Genomic DNA, 18,144 nt, shown 5'->3' with positions numbered 1-18,144 from the left:
AGGACATCTGATATAGTTCGCTTGGCATTCTTTCTGTACTTTCCCTACGGACATTCCCACGGAAGCGAATCAGTAGCTTCCAAAACAAAATCAGGAGGATGCTGCGTTATTCTAAAATGATGAAAACACCCACGAGTCGACATCGCATCACCTCCTCCTGCAAAATGCTTTTTTTTTGTCAGCCCTTCCATTCATCTTGCCTTTGATATCCCACGGTGTGCAAGTGAGCAAGCTGCCTTCTTGACGTATCACAGAGGTGAGAAAACTGTGTGTCATGAACAGTGAGTGTGCTTGCACGCCGGTTCCATCATCCCGTTTCACCTCCTGTTCTGTGAACAATGATTGACTGCCTGGAGCAGTGCGTCTTGCCCACACAAAGGCTACAGTAGAGTCATTAATGCCAAAAACAGGTGTTACATCATTCAAAGGCTGAATAAAAAGGGACTTTTACCTGAGGCCGCCTGCTGTATAATACAGTAGGTGCGGTACATTTGCAATGCAAAGCCCCGGCCTAAAGTACTGCAGCTTATAACAAGTGCAAACTTAATGTAATGCAACTCATAATTAAATGCAAATAGACAAGGTTCTGGAGATAGCACAGAGGTAGTTTTTTCTTATGAGCCTGTCTATAAATAGCAGCTGCACTCATCCAGGCTGACCCCTGAGCTCACAGCGTACACTGATGCTGAGGAAAAGGGGGGGGGGGGGGCAGATGCGTGTGCGTCTCGGTGTGCGAAACCAGATCTCGATTGAAACTGGAATCACTCTGCAATTAGAAAGAGACGGCAAATTTCCCGCCGCTCGGATCTCAGAGGCGATTGTCGCTGCGATGCTTATTTCTGTGCTGAAGAATAAGGGTGCAGTCCCAGAGTTTAAAAAAAAGACCCCAATGTAATTAATGACATAAGTTGTTGTTGTTCACTTTCTTCAACCTCACAGAAAAGGTCGACTGTGCCACACAGCCTTCAGTAATTGGATTTTCCGTTTTCTTCTTTCTCTGCATTGCTTCAGAAGTCCCCCCCCCCCCACCTCCCTAAGGGGGGGGGTTCTGAAATGGGATTGCGCAGTGGCTTTTAGCCGGTTTTGACTCTGAGCTGCCGTGTTGCAGATGAGTTTTGCAGACTTGAGAGTTCAAGTTCAAGTTTCTTGTCATTATACTCATGCACAGGTATATGGTGTAACGAAATGCTATTGAGCTAGCTCTCAGACAGTAAGCAGTACAAAAAAAACAACAATACAATTGTATAAGAAAAGAAAGACAGAGACAACAGGCAATGTGCAACACAACAACAGATAATGTGCAAAACAACAACAGATAACAGGTAACGTGCAAAACAACATCAGATGTGCAAAATCATACAGCAACAGAATGAAATAAAGGATAGAAAATTGTGGGGAGAGAACTTCTTGACATGTGAGGTGGAGGTAGATTTCAATGCATGTTTGAGTTTTGATAAAGTGAGAAGGCACTGGAAGCCCCCGGAAAGGGCAAGGAAGTGAGTCAGGGGACTCTGCCTAGAGCAGAGCTCTGAGCAAAGGCGTTGTTTGCTATGATAGGCAGTTTATTATACCTGTAGTTCAGGTGGGGAGCTGCGTCAGCATGCGTAGGATGCAAAGGAACACGTAATAGGTTTATTCCCTGCTGAAAAGAGAAGAAAGAGAACACAACGTTTCGGCTGTGGAGCCTTCTTCAGGTGTGAAATAAAGGATAGAAACTCTTCCCACCAGAAGAAGGCTCCTCGGCCAAAACGTTGTGTTTTCTTGCTTCTCTTTTCAGCAGGGAATAAACCTCTTACTTGTTCCTTATTATACCTGTAGCCACAGGTTACATCATAGTTGAGGGACCCCCCTGCAGGCGAAAGTTTCCCAGCCCAGTGCTCAAGGGTTGATTTCTCCTTGCCAGCAGCTTCTCATCTCTGCGCAATGGAAACAGATCATCAATCGCCTGGTTTGAAATTTGGGATTGACAGGTGGCGTAGTTTTCTACATTCATTCCAGGCGTTTTTCAGGGTGGGCATAAAGTTCTCCTAACACTCACATAAGACCAGAGGAAACGTTACAAACGGCAGGAAGCTGTTCAGCCAATCTGGCTCAATTTGGTTGCTATCAGCTCAATAATATAAGAATTCAATCAAGCAATTTCTTAAAGAGACTTTCATGTTGTTAAACTTAATGGGATCTACTCACTTGCTGTCATTAATAGAATTTCACAAATCTAAATTTATTGGATACAGTATAGAAAGGTCGGTATTTGTTCTGAAAAATCATAAACAATAAAACAGGTGACAGATACAGTGCTGTAGTTTGTGCACATTTGGCATCTGTCACAGTGGAATGAAAAAAACAAAGCCTTAATGATTTTTTTTTCTTCGCACTGATATTTTTGGCATTGCTGCATTGGATTTTTGAAATTCCCCCTACAGTTTTTATTAAAAATACAGCTATGTTTGAATTTCAGTAGCTTAACAAATACATCACAAATGATTGTAGAAAGAAGTGTGCATGGTTAAAACTAAAAACACCATGTCTTAATACATAATTCCTGTATGTGTTCCCCACTTTTACTTTCTTGCGCACGGCGCTATGTTTTTATCTGTTGCATGCCTGTTGTGCTCTGCAGAGGTGTAATTGCGTTGATACTGCAGGGACAGCAGTACTGCAGGCCTGTTTTACAGAGAAATCCTTTGTGATATCCGCTGTGCAGTGGTTTGGGATCATTGTACTCAAATACATCGCTGATAAAGAACAATAAGATAAGCTTATCTTGTCATGATAATGAAAGAAAGGTTAGAAAGGGCAGAATCTGTTCGCCTCATATAGCTTGATTGTTTTGTATTCATTAATTAATCCGTTGATCTCATCCAGCTTCAACAACATGGCTGAGTATCCTGATCCTCACTCTGACAGCCTCCTGTGTAAAGACATGGCTGTTTTAAGAGGATTTGAATCCTCGTAGTTTGCGTTTGTGTTCTCTGCTTCAACTGTGTCTTCCTATCCATTGACTATGTTTGTTTTTAAAAGCTCCAATCAAAATAGTGTATTATTCATTCATAATAATCATTTCTGTCATTCTGCCTGTGGTCACGTGTGTTAATTTGTGCAGCAGGTTTATAACAAAATGATGTTGTAACAGTAAAACAAATCTTTTATCCAAGGATTTTTTTCTGGGGAAATACTTCCTACAGTTCTCTTCCTTCCCAATGAGGAATCCAGGGATAAATGACAGTTATTTGCTCAGCGAGAGGCCATCAAATAAATGAGATAAATGACCACCAACACTCAACAGTTATAACACTCCTAAATCATTGTATACTGTATTTTGTTTTATTATAAGGCCTTTGGTAGCAAAACTCAAAAGATTTTTTTTTTCTACAACAGAGTCAGAGTCTAATGGATCTCCTACAGTGCATTCATTTTTCATGCTTTAACAAAAAGTTACACTTAATTACATGAATATTATATTTTGGAATTACAGTATGCAGAAAAGGGTGATAAGGTGTGTAAGTGGGTGATGTGTTTATATTCAGAAAGATTTATGAGTTCATACACATTTAATCACACAGATCTGATAGCATGGGATGCAGATGAAGGTGATTACAGTTTACTGGGGTAAAAAAAAAAGATTCTATCAGCTTACAGTAAATTTAAATCAAATCATCCTTAGCACAACAATCCTGCACATTCTCAGACTGCAACTATAGGCTAAAAACTATAATTGCAGGTATTTAAAAACAATAAAGCACTGTCGCAGTGCAGGATATAGGTGTTTTATTTTTGTTACAGCCCAGGGCAGTATCTTTTCCTCTGTTATCCTTGTGATCTCTTCATCTGTGGCATTTTGATAGAGCCTCATTCTAAAGGCACAACTGAGCTGGCAAATAATGTATTTAAAAGACACATATACCTGCCTGTGTTCGGCAGCATTATGTAAATAAAGGATTTTGGGGGGGTGGGGGGGATTATATTATCTCAGCATCTCCTGCCACAATCCATTTTGACATCTGCTAAGTTTCTTCAAAAGTGCCTTTTCAGAGAAGATGAGTTTAGGACTGAAAAGATCTGTATAGAAATCGCAGAAGGGCTCTGGGGCACATTCACCTGGCCAAGCAAAATATGCCTTTGAAATAGATCATGAAACAGATGGAGTCCAAAACAAAGATTTACGATTTCAGGAAAATGAAGAATTGAGACAGGATAAGTCCACTCAGGTCTTCACACTGCGGAACAGTCTGAGAAAACATGAGAGGAGAAGTGATTAATTCTAGCGGTGATATAACTCTTTTAGCCTTTCCATAAGAACACAATTTTATAAATCGGAGACCTGTTTCTATGACCTACATAGTGACATTGTTTTATTTCGTTTTTCATTTCTTAGAGGTAACCTACAAAATGTGGAACTGTGGAATAGAAAAAAATAACTGTGAGAATTCAAAGCCTGATCGAGGCCCGCGTGGCATCAATATTAATAACGTGCTGAAAAGGAATCTTTCTGTGGTAGAAGCTCTGTTGAAAAGCCACTTCATTCTGGTTAGGCATAATAAGGGCTCTTTAAGAGAACTGGGGAAAGGCCCAGTCATTTTTCAGTGCTGGGAAACTGTCAGCAAGCGTGAAACTCACATTTGGAAATTAAGAGGCTATAGCCTCCTAGCTTAAAAATTGATTTATTACGCCCACATTGTAAAGAAGATGGATTGTTTTCTTTTAGTGATTTTCATTACTGATTAATGTGCAAAAACTAAAATATTCCATTGTGTTTTGCATCTGCATGCTGTTACATTACTGTATCTCAGTGTGTGGTTAAGGCTTAGTGGTCAGTTTGACCAGACAGTAGAAGCAGCAGGAGGACTGGACTTTAAAAAGTTAGACGCGCCCTCTCTTCACCACATTGCGGTGCAGTCTACCATTATTATTTCGACTAGATGTTATATCGGTGTTCAAGAATGAATAAAAGCAATCAGTGATAGAAAATAAAGCTCTTCTTCAGAAAGTCTTTCTGTGCCCAAGCACATTTGTACTGGCATTAGAGCTAATTCATTTTATGTTCAGAAAAGATGGTCACCAATGTTAACAAATGCTTAAGGCCGTAAGGTTTTCACTATTTGCTTAATAATGGTCTGATGTGTTTTTAAAAGAAAAGGTGATGTGTATCACTGGCCAGGAAGATGTACCCAGATTCACCCCCACTATTCAGAAATGCCTTTTGGCACCGAAGGAAAACTTATTGCTTTGAAATCGCTGCGATTAGCCTACATCTGCCAACCGCTAGTTTTAATATCTTTTTTATGTTGTTTTTACTTTTGTTTAATTTGCAAAATTGCAAGCAAAGCATTGCAGTCCCTCCTAAGAATGAATAATTACTGCCTGCTGTCAACGGCAGCTGTGATTTAAACCCTGCTGGTGCCATTTCGTGCCAGAGCTTTCTCCCCTTCCTATACAAACTGCCATAAGCATTGATTCAATAACAGCTAATTGAAACACAGAGGAAGACTAACTCCTTAGCAGAGCTGTAGAAAAGTGACCAAGGACACTTTTGCAGACCTGCTATAATGACCTGCAGTAATTGAAGGGCAACTGCAGTCCCGATTTCTCAGACCAGTTATTCAATCTCAGTAACAAAATAAATTCATTAACGTTCTAGAAAAATTATACGAATTTCAAAGTGAACACAAAATTGTGAACTTTTTGAAAGTACTGTATGTCGCATTTGATTTCCCACGAACTGTGACGTGATGCAGCCCTTCCTGCTCACTAGTCACTGTAATGACTGATGTACGAGTGAATGTTCCAATGTGATCTGTATACAAAGTTAACAAGTAAGTCGTATTTGTCAGCAAAACCGTCTCAATCATCCAATATTTCTATTGGATTAAAAGAGATGTATTCACAAGCCTGCTTCTTTACAATGTAATAAGGTCGCAACACATCAAAGGAAGTTTTGTTGCCTTCGTCTAAATCGCAGAACATAGCGCTGTGCATACCTGGAAATTTAGTCTATTTTGTCATGTAAATCTAAGAATTTACAAGTTTCGGTGTACATTTTAATTTTATTGTAGTCTGAAATGCACTCATCAATGCTGATTCTTTCTAACCCCGAAATATAAGAATAGCATTGTAGTTCCCCTTTAAAGCAGTGGGAAACAGTCATTTCCTTCCAGGCTAAGCAATTAACAAATCAGTGTGTAAATTAGCAGAATTAGAGGACAGGTTTCCAGGAAGAACAGATAACTGATATAGATTATCCCACTCTCACCACCAAGTGGGGCTATATATTTTTTGTTCTCCAGATGAGTGCAAGGAGAGGGACAGGATACGACAGGCCTAGCTTTGTTCATTATAAATGCTGGCTATATACTGTTCGTGGTGTGCTACAAGCACAAGGATGGCCATGAGTCAGAGAGCACAGTGTGTGAAATCCGTGAACTGAAAAGCAATGAGTTTATAGCTTTGGCTTCTGTTTGTCTAGCAGATGTGGGGAAGGACTTGTACACAGAGGAATCTGAACAGGGGACCTATGACTCCAGGACGGACCAGTCGCTTCTTATCCAGAAAACTACCATTCGTTCAAAACGAGAAGCCCTCACAGAGTCACTGCAGGTACGCTCCTCTGTTTTTCTGTGTGTCCTTCAGAGGGGAGCTTCTTGGTCTCCAGAGCAGCCGAGGAATCTCGGAGGTTTGAAATGGATTCCTTTCCTACTGGCTGTCAGGCTGCATCTTCTATACTCAGGTTTCCCATTGAGTCATTCCGCTCTGCCATGCGTGACTGGGCTTTCATCACTGTGTGCGGTCGCTGCTTAACCTTTTATAATGGGGGGCAGATGGACAGAAGAATGCCTCCAAAATCCTGGAGGGTAAAAAGCAGAGCTAGTGCTTCTAGCATTGTTTTCTAAGTCATTGTTACAGAATAAAAAAACAACACCATTGTGTCACAGATTTCTCCCTTTCCTTATCAGATTTAATCCAGGAAAACTCTTTTGCATTTTCTCAGCTCAGATTCTCAAGATTCTCTTGGTGCTCTATCAATCCATAAAGGACAGATGCCTCATTTGTCTATGTAAATAATTCATATTCATTTATTTAGCTGATGCTTTCTCCAAATGGAATTATATTTACTGTATACCTATTATGAACACATTTACGTTCAAACCCCCCTGTGTTCAGTTCAAACCTCAGTGGCTGGACTTCCCAAGGGGGCTCTTCTGTTGTTGGGGGGTGTGTAGTGAGCAGGACTGCTGTTCGTTCTTAGGAGAGCCAGCCCGAGGCACCAACGGGGCTGTTCTTTCGAGACAGGAAGAAGCGGGTCGACTACATCCTGGTCTACAGGAAGTCCAGCCTGCAGGTGGAAAAGCGGTGCACGTTCGAGAGGAACCTGCGTGCCGAAGGGCTGATGCTAGAGAAGGAGGTGAGGTCCTGTCTGCTGTCTTTCCCTTGTCTACCCCCTGTGAGAACAAAATGTTATGAGAACAAATAAGGACGTTTACTCACTCCTCTCATGGAGCCACCCTGAGGGCCACCCAGCTTTATTCCAGTGAGGAACAATGTGCCCAACGTCTCTCTTTGTCTCCCAAACTTGAGTGCAGCTAAGAACGGACAGATTTGGTAGCCTTCCATATCAAATGAGACTCAAACTTCCTCCTAGAGTTTCTTGAGGTGGTGATTCAGTTATTGAAGTGGTTTTTCAGAAGGGGGTTAGACTGACCCGCAGTGAGGTGAAAGGATCAGGCACTTAGCAAGAGAGGAAAGGAGTTCTTCACATTTTATGTTTTGTCTGTTAGCCATACGGTATGTACTCTAAAAAGTTATTGGTCGCAATTGTAATTTTTCTCACAATTTCAAAATTGAAGGAACCTAGTGTCTTAAAAACAGTAGGATCTATGCCTTTCCGTCATGTTACTATAACAACACCACCAAGAAGGACACAAATTGACTTTCTGGCTCTGGGAATCGTTAAGCGTTAAGTCCAGGTATTTTCTCCATCGCCATAGAACGATTCGATCTTTGACTTTATGTCCTTGTATGACTGCTTTTTTTCCAGCCCTCGCTCACTAACAATGACATCATGTTCGTTAAGATCCACGCTCCCTGGGAAGCGCTCTGTAAATATGCAGAGCAGATGAGCATAAGGATGCCATTCAGGTAATCCTTGCAAAAAAAGATTAGTGAGAGGCATGTCTGGAGTAAATGCAATAGACATAGAGGATTTATGTTTGTTTGTTAAAGTATATCAGATGTTAATATGACCATGATGTTGGTGTATTTACTTATCATGTCTTAATAGTTTCATATTTAATTTAGTGGGAAATGATGTTGATTTTATTTATATGTCATTGTGTTTGTAGTGTTTGGGTGTTTTATTGCTATAGCATGTTATCAACATATGATGTGTTGTGGATGTGACTTAGTCTATTGTGATATTGAGTTAATTAGTGTATCACGAGTTTGATGTACTGTATTTAAATGGTAACAGCTTTTACCCTACAATGATCACCGTGCAAAGCTATGGTTTCAACACATCATTGATGTGCAGGCATCAGCACAGGGGCCTTGATACATGCTATACAGAGGGCATCATCTATGGCCACCGATAGGACTGATTTTTAAGATTGGCAGTGTGCAGTTGTTACACAATGGCTCAAAACAAGATGGGTCAGAATATATGATTATCATACAGTGATCTAATATGTTCTGAGCTGCATTTTGGTGGAGCTTTAAGTTTTATTTTGCACCAGATTTCACCTGTAATTAGCGTATGTTGATGTTGACATACAGTACTTGCTCGCTATATAGCAATGTATTTGTTGAGTTTACAGTATATCATATTGTCAGTGAGTGTCCAATGCATATGGAGAGTTCCCTCTTAGGAGCACAGCAATAAATTGCTTTCTGGTTGCTTTGCAGAAATGTCTCTCTGGTGAAGATGTCAGTACACTGCAGTTTCTAGAAACCTAACAGGCACTTTCTGTTCCTTTAGGAAAAAATGTTACTTCACCGACTGGAAGTGCAAATCCATGGGCAGGTTGGTGGGTGCTGCGAAATTTAATTCCCCGTCTAATTTACACAGGCAAACAGTCAAATGATCATGCACACATATGCGTGTTCATGTATGCATAGGTGCCCATTCATGCTTACAACTAAAGAAACTCTTTCAGCCAGCTTGCATGATTCACACCAACAAGCCTCCAGGCACATGCTCGAGTGCTTCATTGGTTTTTCATTACTATAATCCTCTTTGTTGTGGCCATATTAGCTGTGTCAGATTGATTACAGACGTTTAAACACTCTGATCCTTTTCACAAACATCACTCAGAGAGCTCACTCTCTCTCTCTCAGCTGACGCTAGGAAAACCGGGGCTGATGAAAGCTCAAAAGATTCTGAAATGGGATTGCAAGGCGGAGGAGCAGCCAACAGAGAGCAGCCAGTGTGGATGAGCTTAATACTTTCCAAACTGACTCCTCGAAGTATCAAGGACTGTGATTCCTCACGAAGCTTTTCCGATTGGAGGCTGCAGGTCCTCCCCACTGACAATAAAGTATAAAAAACTATAAAGCCTACTTTACAGACTAACATTGACATTAATTTTATTAAATCTTAGGTATTAACTTTCAGAAGCCAGCAATAGATTTCCTTATTATTTTATGATTGCCGTTTAGTTAGTACCATTCCCTTTTCAGTTATTCAGTGAGGGTGCATAAAGGTTTTCTGGACAATATTGCTAGGCTCTTAATCAGAACTGCTGGGAAATCTTGGCTGTCATGTCTGCCGACCTCTGATATCCTCTTTGTAGTGTTAATAGCTTCTGGCTGAAGATTACTTTTGCTAGCTGGGCACAAAAGAGAGGGACGGTGCGCACCTACTGTTTGCTTCCTCTTTGATCTGAAAGAAAATGGCAGAGAAATGTGGCAAAGATTCATAGATTCCAGATAGCCATAGCTGGTGAAAACAATAGAGTTCTACCTGGAAAGACTGAGTCAGCAAAAAATGTCCATATTGATACACACATATTGATGGCATGGATAATATTGTGTGTATGTATTTGAAAAAAAGCATTCAAATGGGTAGATTTGTAAACAAAGACTGGACACGTAAGAAATAAAAGTCTTTAAAGTGGAAAGCATTCTTTTCTATGCCACAAACTAAATGTGGAGGCACAACAGCTGTTCCTGCACTATCCCTCTGGCCGCCCTGCAGCGGAAAAGTATTTTGCAGCAACAGGAGTGTGTGCAGGTTTAACCTGACAAACACTGTCCCTGTTGTGCGTTAGCTGGTAGCTGGGAGGAGCGATTGCTCACAGCAGTGACAGTAGCACGGTGTGCTGCAGTTTAGACCAGGTGGGGCAGCAACACTATAACCCCCCCCCCCCCCCCATTGCCTCCCTCTGTCCCAGGTTTCAGCGGAACTGGAGGAAGCTGAAGAGCTGGCTGCCACGCAACCCCATGCAGCTGGACAAGGAGGCCCTGCCCGACCTGGAGGAGACGGACTGCTACACCGCCCCCTTCAGCACGGCACGCATGCACCAGTAGGTCAAGCCCTCCCACCCCCCTGCCACATCCAGTCCCCCGTCTTGCACCTTTGAGGCGTCATGTGGCCACAACGGCTTTATGCCTTAACAGTAGTTCAAGCAGGGAGCCACATCAGCATGCGTAGGTGGCAAAGGAACAAGTACAGGTCTATTCCCTGCTGAAAAGAGAAGAAAAGAAACACGGCGTTTCGGCTGTGGAGCCTTCTTTGGGTGTTGATGTCTTTATTCCAGCTGGTTTAGTACAGGGGTTTCAAGCTGCCACCTCTGGCACCTCCAAGCTCCTCAACTGTTCAGCCCAGATGAGGGACAAGCTCACAATAGCCCTGCTAAACTCCTCCTCAGCAAGGCAGTGGACACCTCGGGGACCGATAGGTGTTAATCTCGCTGATGCATATGGGGGACCCATAACCCCCCAATCCATACACAGTCAAGCATCCAGGCCACTGGCCAGCAAGGGTAGCACCCTGTGACACAGATAGGAGGCTAGATGCCCCCTGGGAGTCCCAGGCAGTGACATCATCATACCATGCATTTCATTTTCACTTCTCTGAAGCCAACTGGAGGTAAAACGTCTGACTGACCAGTTTTGCACCAAACATCCTGTGTCAGTCTTGGCAGTAGACAGAGGGAAGACTAAAAAATAAACTCAGTTAAAAAAAAAAACAACAAGTGATTTCGTTCTTCATGCCTGAGTTTTCAGACGTTATCACTGCCCTTGATTTTGATGAGATTATTATTGTGTCGTGAACTGTTTGCGCAGGAGACAGCTGCTTTTCAGGAGAAATCAGGCTTTCTTCCAGCCCCTTGTGTTCCCCTATGTGGTTGAATATTTTGCTGAGCCACTGTCAAGCCTGGCTGGCCAGTCCGGGCAGAGACTCTCTCTTTGTGTTTCCTAAGTCTGTGATTCTGTTCAGAACATAAAGCAAAATGGCTGCCTGGTAACAAATGTTATGTGTAGGTTCTGGCTTGCTTTTCAGCTGTTACACAACTGCAGTTATTTAACTACGCATCTGCTAGGCTCCTAGCTAGAACAGTCATCTGGGTCCCTCATGCTCTGCTGTGCTGTGAGCTCCAGTTCTTTCGCTCTTTCTAGCACCAATGAAGGTTCTGTTTTCTGAATTGAACAAACCCTGTGAATGGTCCTCCTGTTCTACTTTCATGAAGTGTCTTGCAAATCCAGGCTCATCACCTAACTTCAGTTAGACAGTGGCTGTATTTCTAATATTTTGCTTTCAAAATCCTGCTAACAGACTGAAGGTTAAAGGATCATAAAGCAACAGGATTTATTTTCCCCTTACATTATTCATTATTCTTCAGTGTCAGAGCAGCACTGTAGATTAATTCCCTTTTATAGCTCACTGTCTTTCTGCCACATCAGGTTTAGATAAGCTGACCACCAGGAGTCATTAGTGCAGGCACAGCCCCCTAGTCCAGATATCACTGTCCAAAACCGTCTCATTAACTGGCTGTAATCAGGATTCCTAAAGCTTTGACAGAGAAGGGGGAGCTGGAGCTGGTTTTGGTACTCTCACGGTGCTATGCCTGTGATTTGCTATGCCCCTCTGAGCATATAGCGTTAATCATTGAGAACTCCATTCAGAGCTTATTCAACTGCAAACACTCTGGGCTTGTAGTTTGTTGAGTGAGAACTGCGTCAGTTCTCCCTTCAGTGCAAACTGTGCTGTTTAAGACAAGCTTCCACTTTTAATTAAGATACTTGTGAAAATGGAATGGAGATGTTTCACAGATGACAGAGCATGACTGAGGATTGACACCACTGACAGCTTGCAGTCAGAAACCCAAGTGTGTCTGGATCACAGGGATCACAGGATATAGGCAGACAGATGTGGGTTAGTCAGTGCAAATAGGCATGTCAGAGTGTTTCCGTGTTCTCGCCTTGGTACGCTTTCCAAATGTGATTCATGCAACACAGTGCTGTTCTAAAAATGGAAGGAAACTAACTGAGGAATCAAGGTAGAATTAAAGATTGCATTCATTTTCTTAAAGTTTCAGGAATATAGCACACTTAATTATTTTTTCAGAATTTAAAACGTTGTTGTGCAAGCTCTCGAGAAGGATATACAGTAGTTCTTTCTCTTTAGCTCTATAGCTAAAGAACTCTATAATTCTCTTTCAGATGGCTCCATACAAAAGGACTAAAACAATTTCAGCTTTTCAGGACCCTAAAAGAGTTTCACAAATGTGTCCACTTGTATCTCATTCATTTTCAGCTTTACAATCAACAACAAAGAAACATTCTTCTCCAATTCCACACGAAGCAGAATAGTTCACCATGTCCTGCAGCGTACAAAATACGAGGATGGAAAATCAAAAATGGGTAAGGATCTTCATCACAGGGCTATAACATCAGCAAGAGGGGACTGTAACATCAGAAGGATCCTGTTAGAGCAGGATACAACAAGTGCAAGAGCAGGCTACAATATAGTAGCTGTAATACAACAGCTGTAAGAGCAGACTGCCACAGCTGTAATACAACAGCTGTGAGAGCAGAATACAACAGCTGTAATACAACAGGTGAAAGAGCAGACCAAAATACAGTAGCTACAATACAACAACAGGTGTAAGCATAGACTACAAGAACTGTAATACAACGGAATATAACAGCTGTAACAGACTACATGTGACAGCACAGGGCTTTTTGCTGCCATGTCCAGGATAACTAAATGACTCCATGTTAACTGGGTGCAATTTGGGACAGGTTCTTAAAACTGCCCTTAAATTGAAAGACGTTAATTTGTCAATTCAGAATTCTGTCCTTTTCCGAGATGACTTCTGCAATATACAAGTACGTTATCCTGATTTCTTCTCTGTAAATCCCATCTTGCTTTAAGATGCTTGATGAGTCGTACAGTATGTTCCACCAAGGTATTAAGGATACTTATAAATCTGCCCTGACATCATGCTGTACATTTTTAGAAAGACTGTTTTTTGGTTTATATACCTTACATTCATTTCTGAATTAAATTTCTGATTTTATTCATGTTAATATGTGCTTTTTTATATTGAGATGTTTTTTAGAGGCAGTATAAAAAAACACCGAACGATCACAAAGTCCATGCTCAGTTCTATATGTAAAGCTTTTAGCTCTGTCGTGTTTTTCATTTCTCCCCTTGGGATGGGCTGTACAGAGTAATTTATTTCTCTTTGATACTTGGCCTTACATTCACTCTTTTTGATATTTTATCGCATATAATGACTCAGTTATGTGGGGTTGTAAAAATCTAAAATAAATGCCAGACTAACTTCAGACGAGAAACAAATTAACTTGATTTAAAGTCTATAGTGGATGAGCGTAGTGGTTTTGTCATTGATGAGCTCACCCACTTCTAGCCAAGTCATTTGTCCTTGTACCTGGTAAAAGAGCCCTGTATTATTATCATTAATGCCTCCTTGTCTTTTTGTATACAAAAAAACACTGTGTTCTTTTCTTACAATGTAGGTGTCAACCGGTTGCTAGGCAACGGGACTTATGAAGCCGCCTTCCCACCTCATGAGGTAAAATTACCGGGCTTTTAAATCAGGATTGAGACATTGAGTGGATGAATGAAACCCCTGTGTCTACTCTGTGCTGACCGGTGGAGGATGTCCCACCCTAGTCTTACACTTTAAGCCCTTTGTTTGTGAATCAAAAAGATAAAGGCGTGTCTAATGCCGCTCAATGGCACTGCAGTTCAATCGCGTGTTGCCTTAAGCGACAACAGAGAAGCCACCTCACTGTGGCTGGAGCGTGACTCGTCCACAGTCGAATATGATGACAAGAGTTTCCTTTTCGGCTGCTTTATAAGATTGAATCTGAGCTGAATAACAACAGAGTTCTCCCTCTGTCAAAAGGCCGGCTGTCTTTTCAGTGTGGCAAGGGTAACGCTGAGCAGCACACACATGGGACCTTGTGGTTTAGTTGTATTTTCTCCTTTGCTTAATTGATCTCATTATATTTTTATTTTTATAATGATGTTATGATGCCTGCTCACCTGAAGGCCCCTCTAGAAACAATGTTCTCTCTACAGAGGACTACTACAGTGCCACCAAGTGGAATTCATGAGTCCAGTCATGTCTAGAGTTTCTTTTACTTCAGTACTGGACATGTCCGTGTCCGTACAACATTCCTCACTGCTTAAATTGACACTTCATGCTCACCCTCTTCTTCATGAGCCCCCTTTCCCCCCTTAGTCATTTAGAGAAGCCTCTGGGTCAGCCTCAAGGAGGCGCTGTAGAGCCGCTTTCACAGTTTTCGGCCTTGTGCTTTTGGGTGGCGGCAGGGCAGCTACAAAAGCAGACACCCCATCAAGACCTACGGAGCCCAGAATCACAGGCACCTGCTCTACGAGAGGTGGGCCCGCTGGGGGATGTGGTACAAGTACCAGCCTTTGGATCTCATCAGGCAAGTTTCTCCTGGAAATGAGACACCAGTCAGTGCACCACAGTGAAGCAGCACACTCTCACCAAGAGCATAGCCTAACGTGATGCACTGAGTGCAGTGTTATGACTTTTCCCAGGCATAATGGCATTGAACTTGGTTTCCATTTTTTTAAACTTTTTAACACACTGTGTTTCTGTATGTTGCACCGATGGGCCTGTAAGCGCCAGTAATGCGGATAGCACTGACGTTTGTGTGACGTGTGCTGCCGGTTGCTTGGCTGCCTTGCTCACTCTCTGCCTCCTGCTCCCTCCTGACCCCGCAGGCGGTATTTCGGGGAGAAGATCGGCCTGTACTTCGCCTGGCTGGGTTGGTACACGGGCATGCTGATCCCCGCTGCCCTGGTGGGGCTCTTCGTCTTCCTGTACGGCCTCTTTACCATGGACTCCAGCCAAGTCAGGTGAGCAGAGGCAGCAGCAGGCAGGAGGGGCACGTTTCTGCCACGTTTTCCCTCTGCTTTCTCTCAATGCTGTCTTGCTCCTTACCGTGCACGCCGCGCTTGCTAGTTCGTGGGCACAAGAGCATCCGAAATGCTACAAGGCCACTCTGACCCCATCTGGAAGTCTAGTAATTTATTGATCTACTCCAGCTCCTCCTCTTTCTTAGAATCCACAGTACTGGTTTTACCTTGGTCCTTTGTTGCTTTGACTAAAATGGCTTTGTAGCTTGTTTCATATTCCCAGAATCCTCTGTGTAAAGAAGTTCCTTCCTGTTCTCGGTACAGCCGTACAGAAGTTGATTGCTCTCACACTCAAGGTACTGGATGTTCTTGGCATGATTTCTGTGTTTCAGCTCATGGAGGAGAGATAGCTCCTGAGTCTGTTGCAGGGGCCTGCTCCTGTGCATATAGAGTTTTCTTTTTTGGTGCTGTTACCCCTTTACCCTCCCTGTTGGGCACAGGTGCACATCTGCTGGTCTGAAGCACATGTGTGATGCGTTCATGTTGAAGAAGGTTTCCAGGCCTGAAATCCAGTCAAAGGTTGCTACTTGTTTCTCTGGCCTGTTGACTTGTTTCTGATGAGAACCTATTGAATATGATACTACACTCCAGGAAAAGCGAAACTCTGCATGTCTGAATCAATATGAAGTTGGAAGACTCATATTACTGTACAGCATTTTTAACAACTCAGTAATAAAATGCCTTTTTACCATTTTTTTTAAGCATGGGTTTCCATGATCTTTCACTGGGTGTCTTTAAACGTTTTCTCTCTGGTCCAGAAATGTCCTGTTTGTGCAACATAGCAAAAAACTTCCATTCTGGGAACAGAAAAATGATTTTTAGAGGTAATCAGAAGATCTAAAAGCATCAATAGTGTTTTATTTCCTCTCTTAAATTTAAAGGTGAGGTATGTGACGACACATACCTTTTCAATATGCAGTATGCTTTTTAAAGAAATGCTTGATCTCTCTGAAATTATATCCACTTATTCCCTTCTTACTCGCTGTCTTACAATGTTTCAGAACTCAATTGCCTGGAAGGCTATTTTTTCACTAAATAAATGGATAACAAAATATCAGCGCATGACCAAATGAGATCCCTCAGCGAAACATTTGTTTGCATTTCAAAGGATTTAAAGGCTGTGTTTCTCGGATGTTTAATTATCTTCTGCATCAAACAAAACCACCGAATTTCTGGAACAACTGTGTGTGATTTTAAGAAGATGAGGATCATAGAAATGGCATTGGCCCTTCCTGAATCCAATATAAATAAGACGGGAGCTGGCAGATGTCAATCAGTCACAGCTGTATTGTGGATAGACTACCATCTGGATGTATCTCAGAATTAAGATCAGCACAGAGCTATATATTTGTTCAAGATGCACCCAAGAATATCTAAACTTCATGTACTTATATACTTGATACATGTATTTGTGTAATTTTACTATTGAAGCTGTATTAAGCCCCTTGCTTGTGCTGTATATAAATATATACCACAGCACATGTGGATGGGCTTCAAATAGTACTTAAGTACTATACTCAAGTACTTAAAATTCAGACAGGCCGTGACCAAGGCAGCTGAGACATCTCCAACAACAGCAGCAAAACAAGGACACAGGAACACAACTGAGAATCAGGTTCAGAAGCATTCAGGACAAAGAACAGTAGGCACTTATACACAGAACTGTAGAACTGTGGGTGACCGACACTTTCTAATCAGATGCTTCAAGCCGATGCTAGCTTTATGGATGCAGAGATGGGATTCTTGGATCTTTAAGCTATCAGCAGCTAAATGAAGCAAGACGTGGTGAAGCACCACCTCTTGTTTGTACCTTTTTAATGTTTTATGTACTTATTGTAAATTGCAAATTTAAAAAGCAAAAGAGAATACAACAGTATTCCCTAGATAGTCTCTTGTGGAGCATGTTGTCCCCTATACATCTGACCCATCCTCACCTCCGTTTGCCCCTTGCTCTTCCCACACAGCAAGGAGATCTGTGAGGCCAACACCACCATCATGTGCCCCATGTGTGAACGCAACTGCACCTCCTGGAGGCTGAGCGACAGCTGCGTCTTCGCCAAGGTGAGGCCTTCCCTGTCGTTCTCCTTGAACCTGGAGCCACGCTGCAGCACCGCACTAAAGACTGTGGGAAATAGGGCTCCTGCATTCATGAATCTTTAAACAGGAAACAAAGTGAAATACGCTGGGAGTCACAGCTGGGGATTGACCCCTCCTCCAGCTGCACTGGGGTGGAGTGGTGGCACTGTGGCTCAGGATCTGTGCCTGTGGCTGGAAGGTTGCTGGTTCAAATCCCATGGCTGGCAGAGGAATCCTACTCCGCTGGGCCCCTGAGCAAGGCCCTTCACCCCAACTGCTCCAGGGGTGCTGTATAAATGGCTGACCCTGCGCTCTGACCCCAAGCCTCTCTCCCTGTCTGTATGTCTCATGAAGAGCAAGCTGGGATATGCGAAAAGACAAATTCCTAATGCAAGAAATTTTATATGGCCAATAAAGTGATCTGATCTCATCTAAACATTTTTGTAAGAAGCAAGACTGAACTGAACACATTTTGGGATACACATGTGGTTTGTACATGGTTGAGTCTTCTAATCCGCTAGAATCAAAAGTGGCGATTAAAAGGAGGCACCGCGCTCCCCCCGATACTGCAGTCTTCCAATGTCACCCCGATTCTCGTCTGAGTGAGGCTGCATCCCCTGGGACCGACAGTCCTGAGACACGCTCCAGCTTCA

General features: G+C 42.5%; 1 protein-coding gene across 1 annotated transcript in view; it reads left to right on the top strand.

Moving 5' to 3' along the window:
• Positions 1–18,144, top strand: part of ano3 (anoctamin 3) — a 114,145-nt gene that overhangs the window by 68,418 nt on the left and 27,583 nt on the right. The window contains exons 4-13 of the mRNA XM_088935120.1: positions 6,467–6,594; positions 7,244–7,399; positions 8,033–8,133; positions 8,969–9,013; positions 10,383–10,514; positions 12,749–12,855; positions 13,978–14,033; positions 14,798–14,919; positions 15,221–15,355; positions 17,380–17,476. Coding sequence (XP_088791246.1) covers positions 6,467–6,594; positions 7,244–7,399; positions 8,033–8,133; positions 8,969–9,013; positions 10,383–10,514; positions 12,749–12,855; positions 13,978–14,033; positions 14,798–14,919; positions 15,221–15,355; positions 17,380–17,476 — 1,079 coding nt within the window. The remainder of the gene's footprint in view (positions 1–6,466; positions 6,595–7,243; positions 7,400–8,032; positions 8,134–8,968; positions 9,014–10,382; positions 10,515–12,748; positions 12,856–13,977; positions 14,034–14,797; positions 14,920–15,220; positions 15,356–17,379; positions 17,477–18,144) is intronic.

Source organism: Atractosteus spatula, chromosome 16, assembly GCF_055471065.1.
Source record: "Atractosteus spatula isolate fAtrSpa1 chromosome 16, fAtrSpa1.hap1, whole genome shotgun sequence".
Lineage (NCBI taxonomy): Eukaryota > Metazoa > Chordata > Actinopteri > Semionotiformes > Lepisosteidae > Atractosteus > Atractosteus spatula.
Note: the sequence above shows the minus strand (reverse complement) of the source record. Positions and strands in the feature narration are given on the sequence as shown.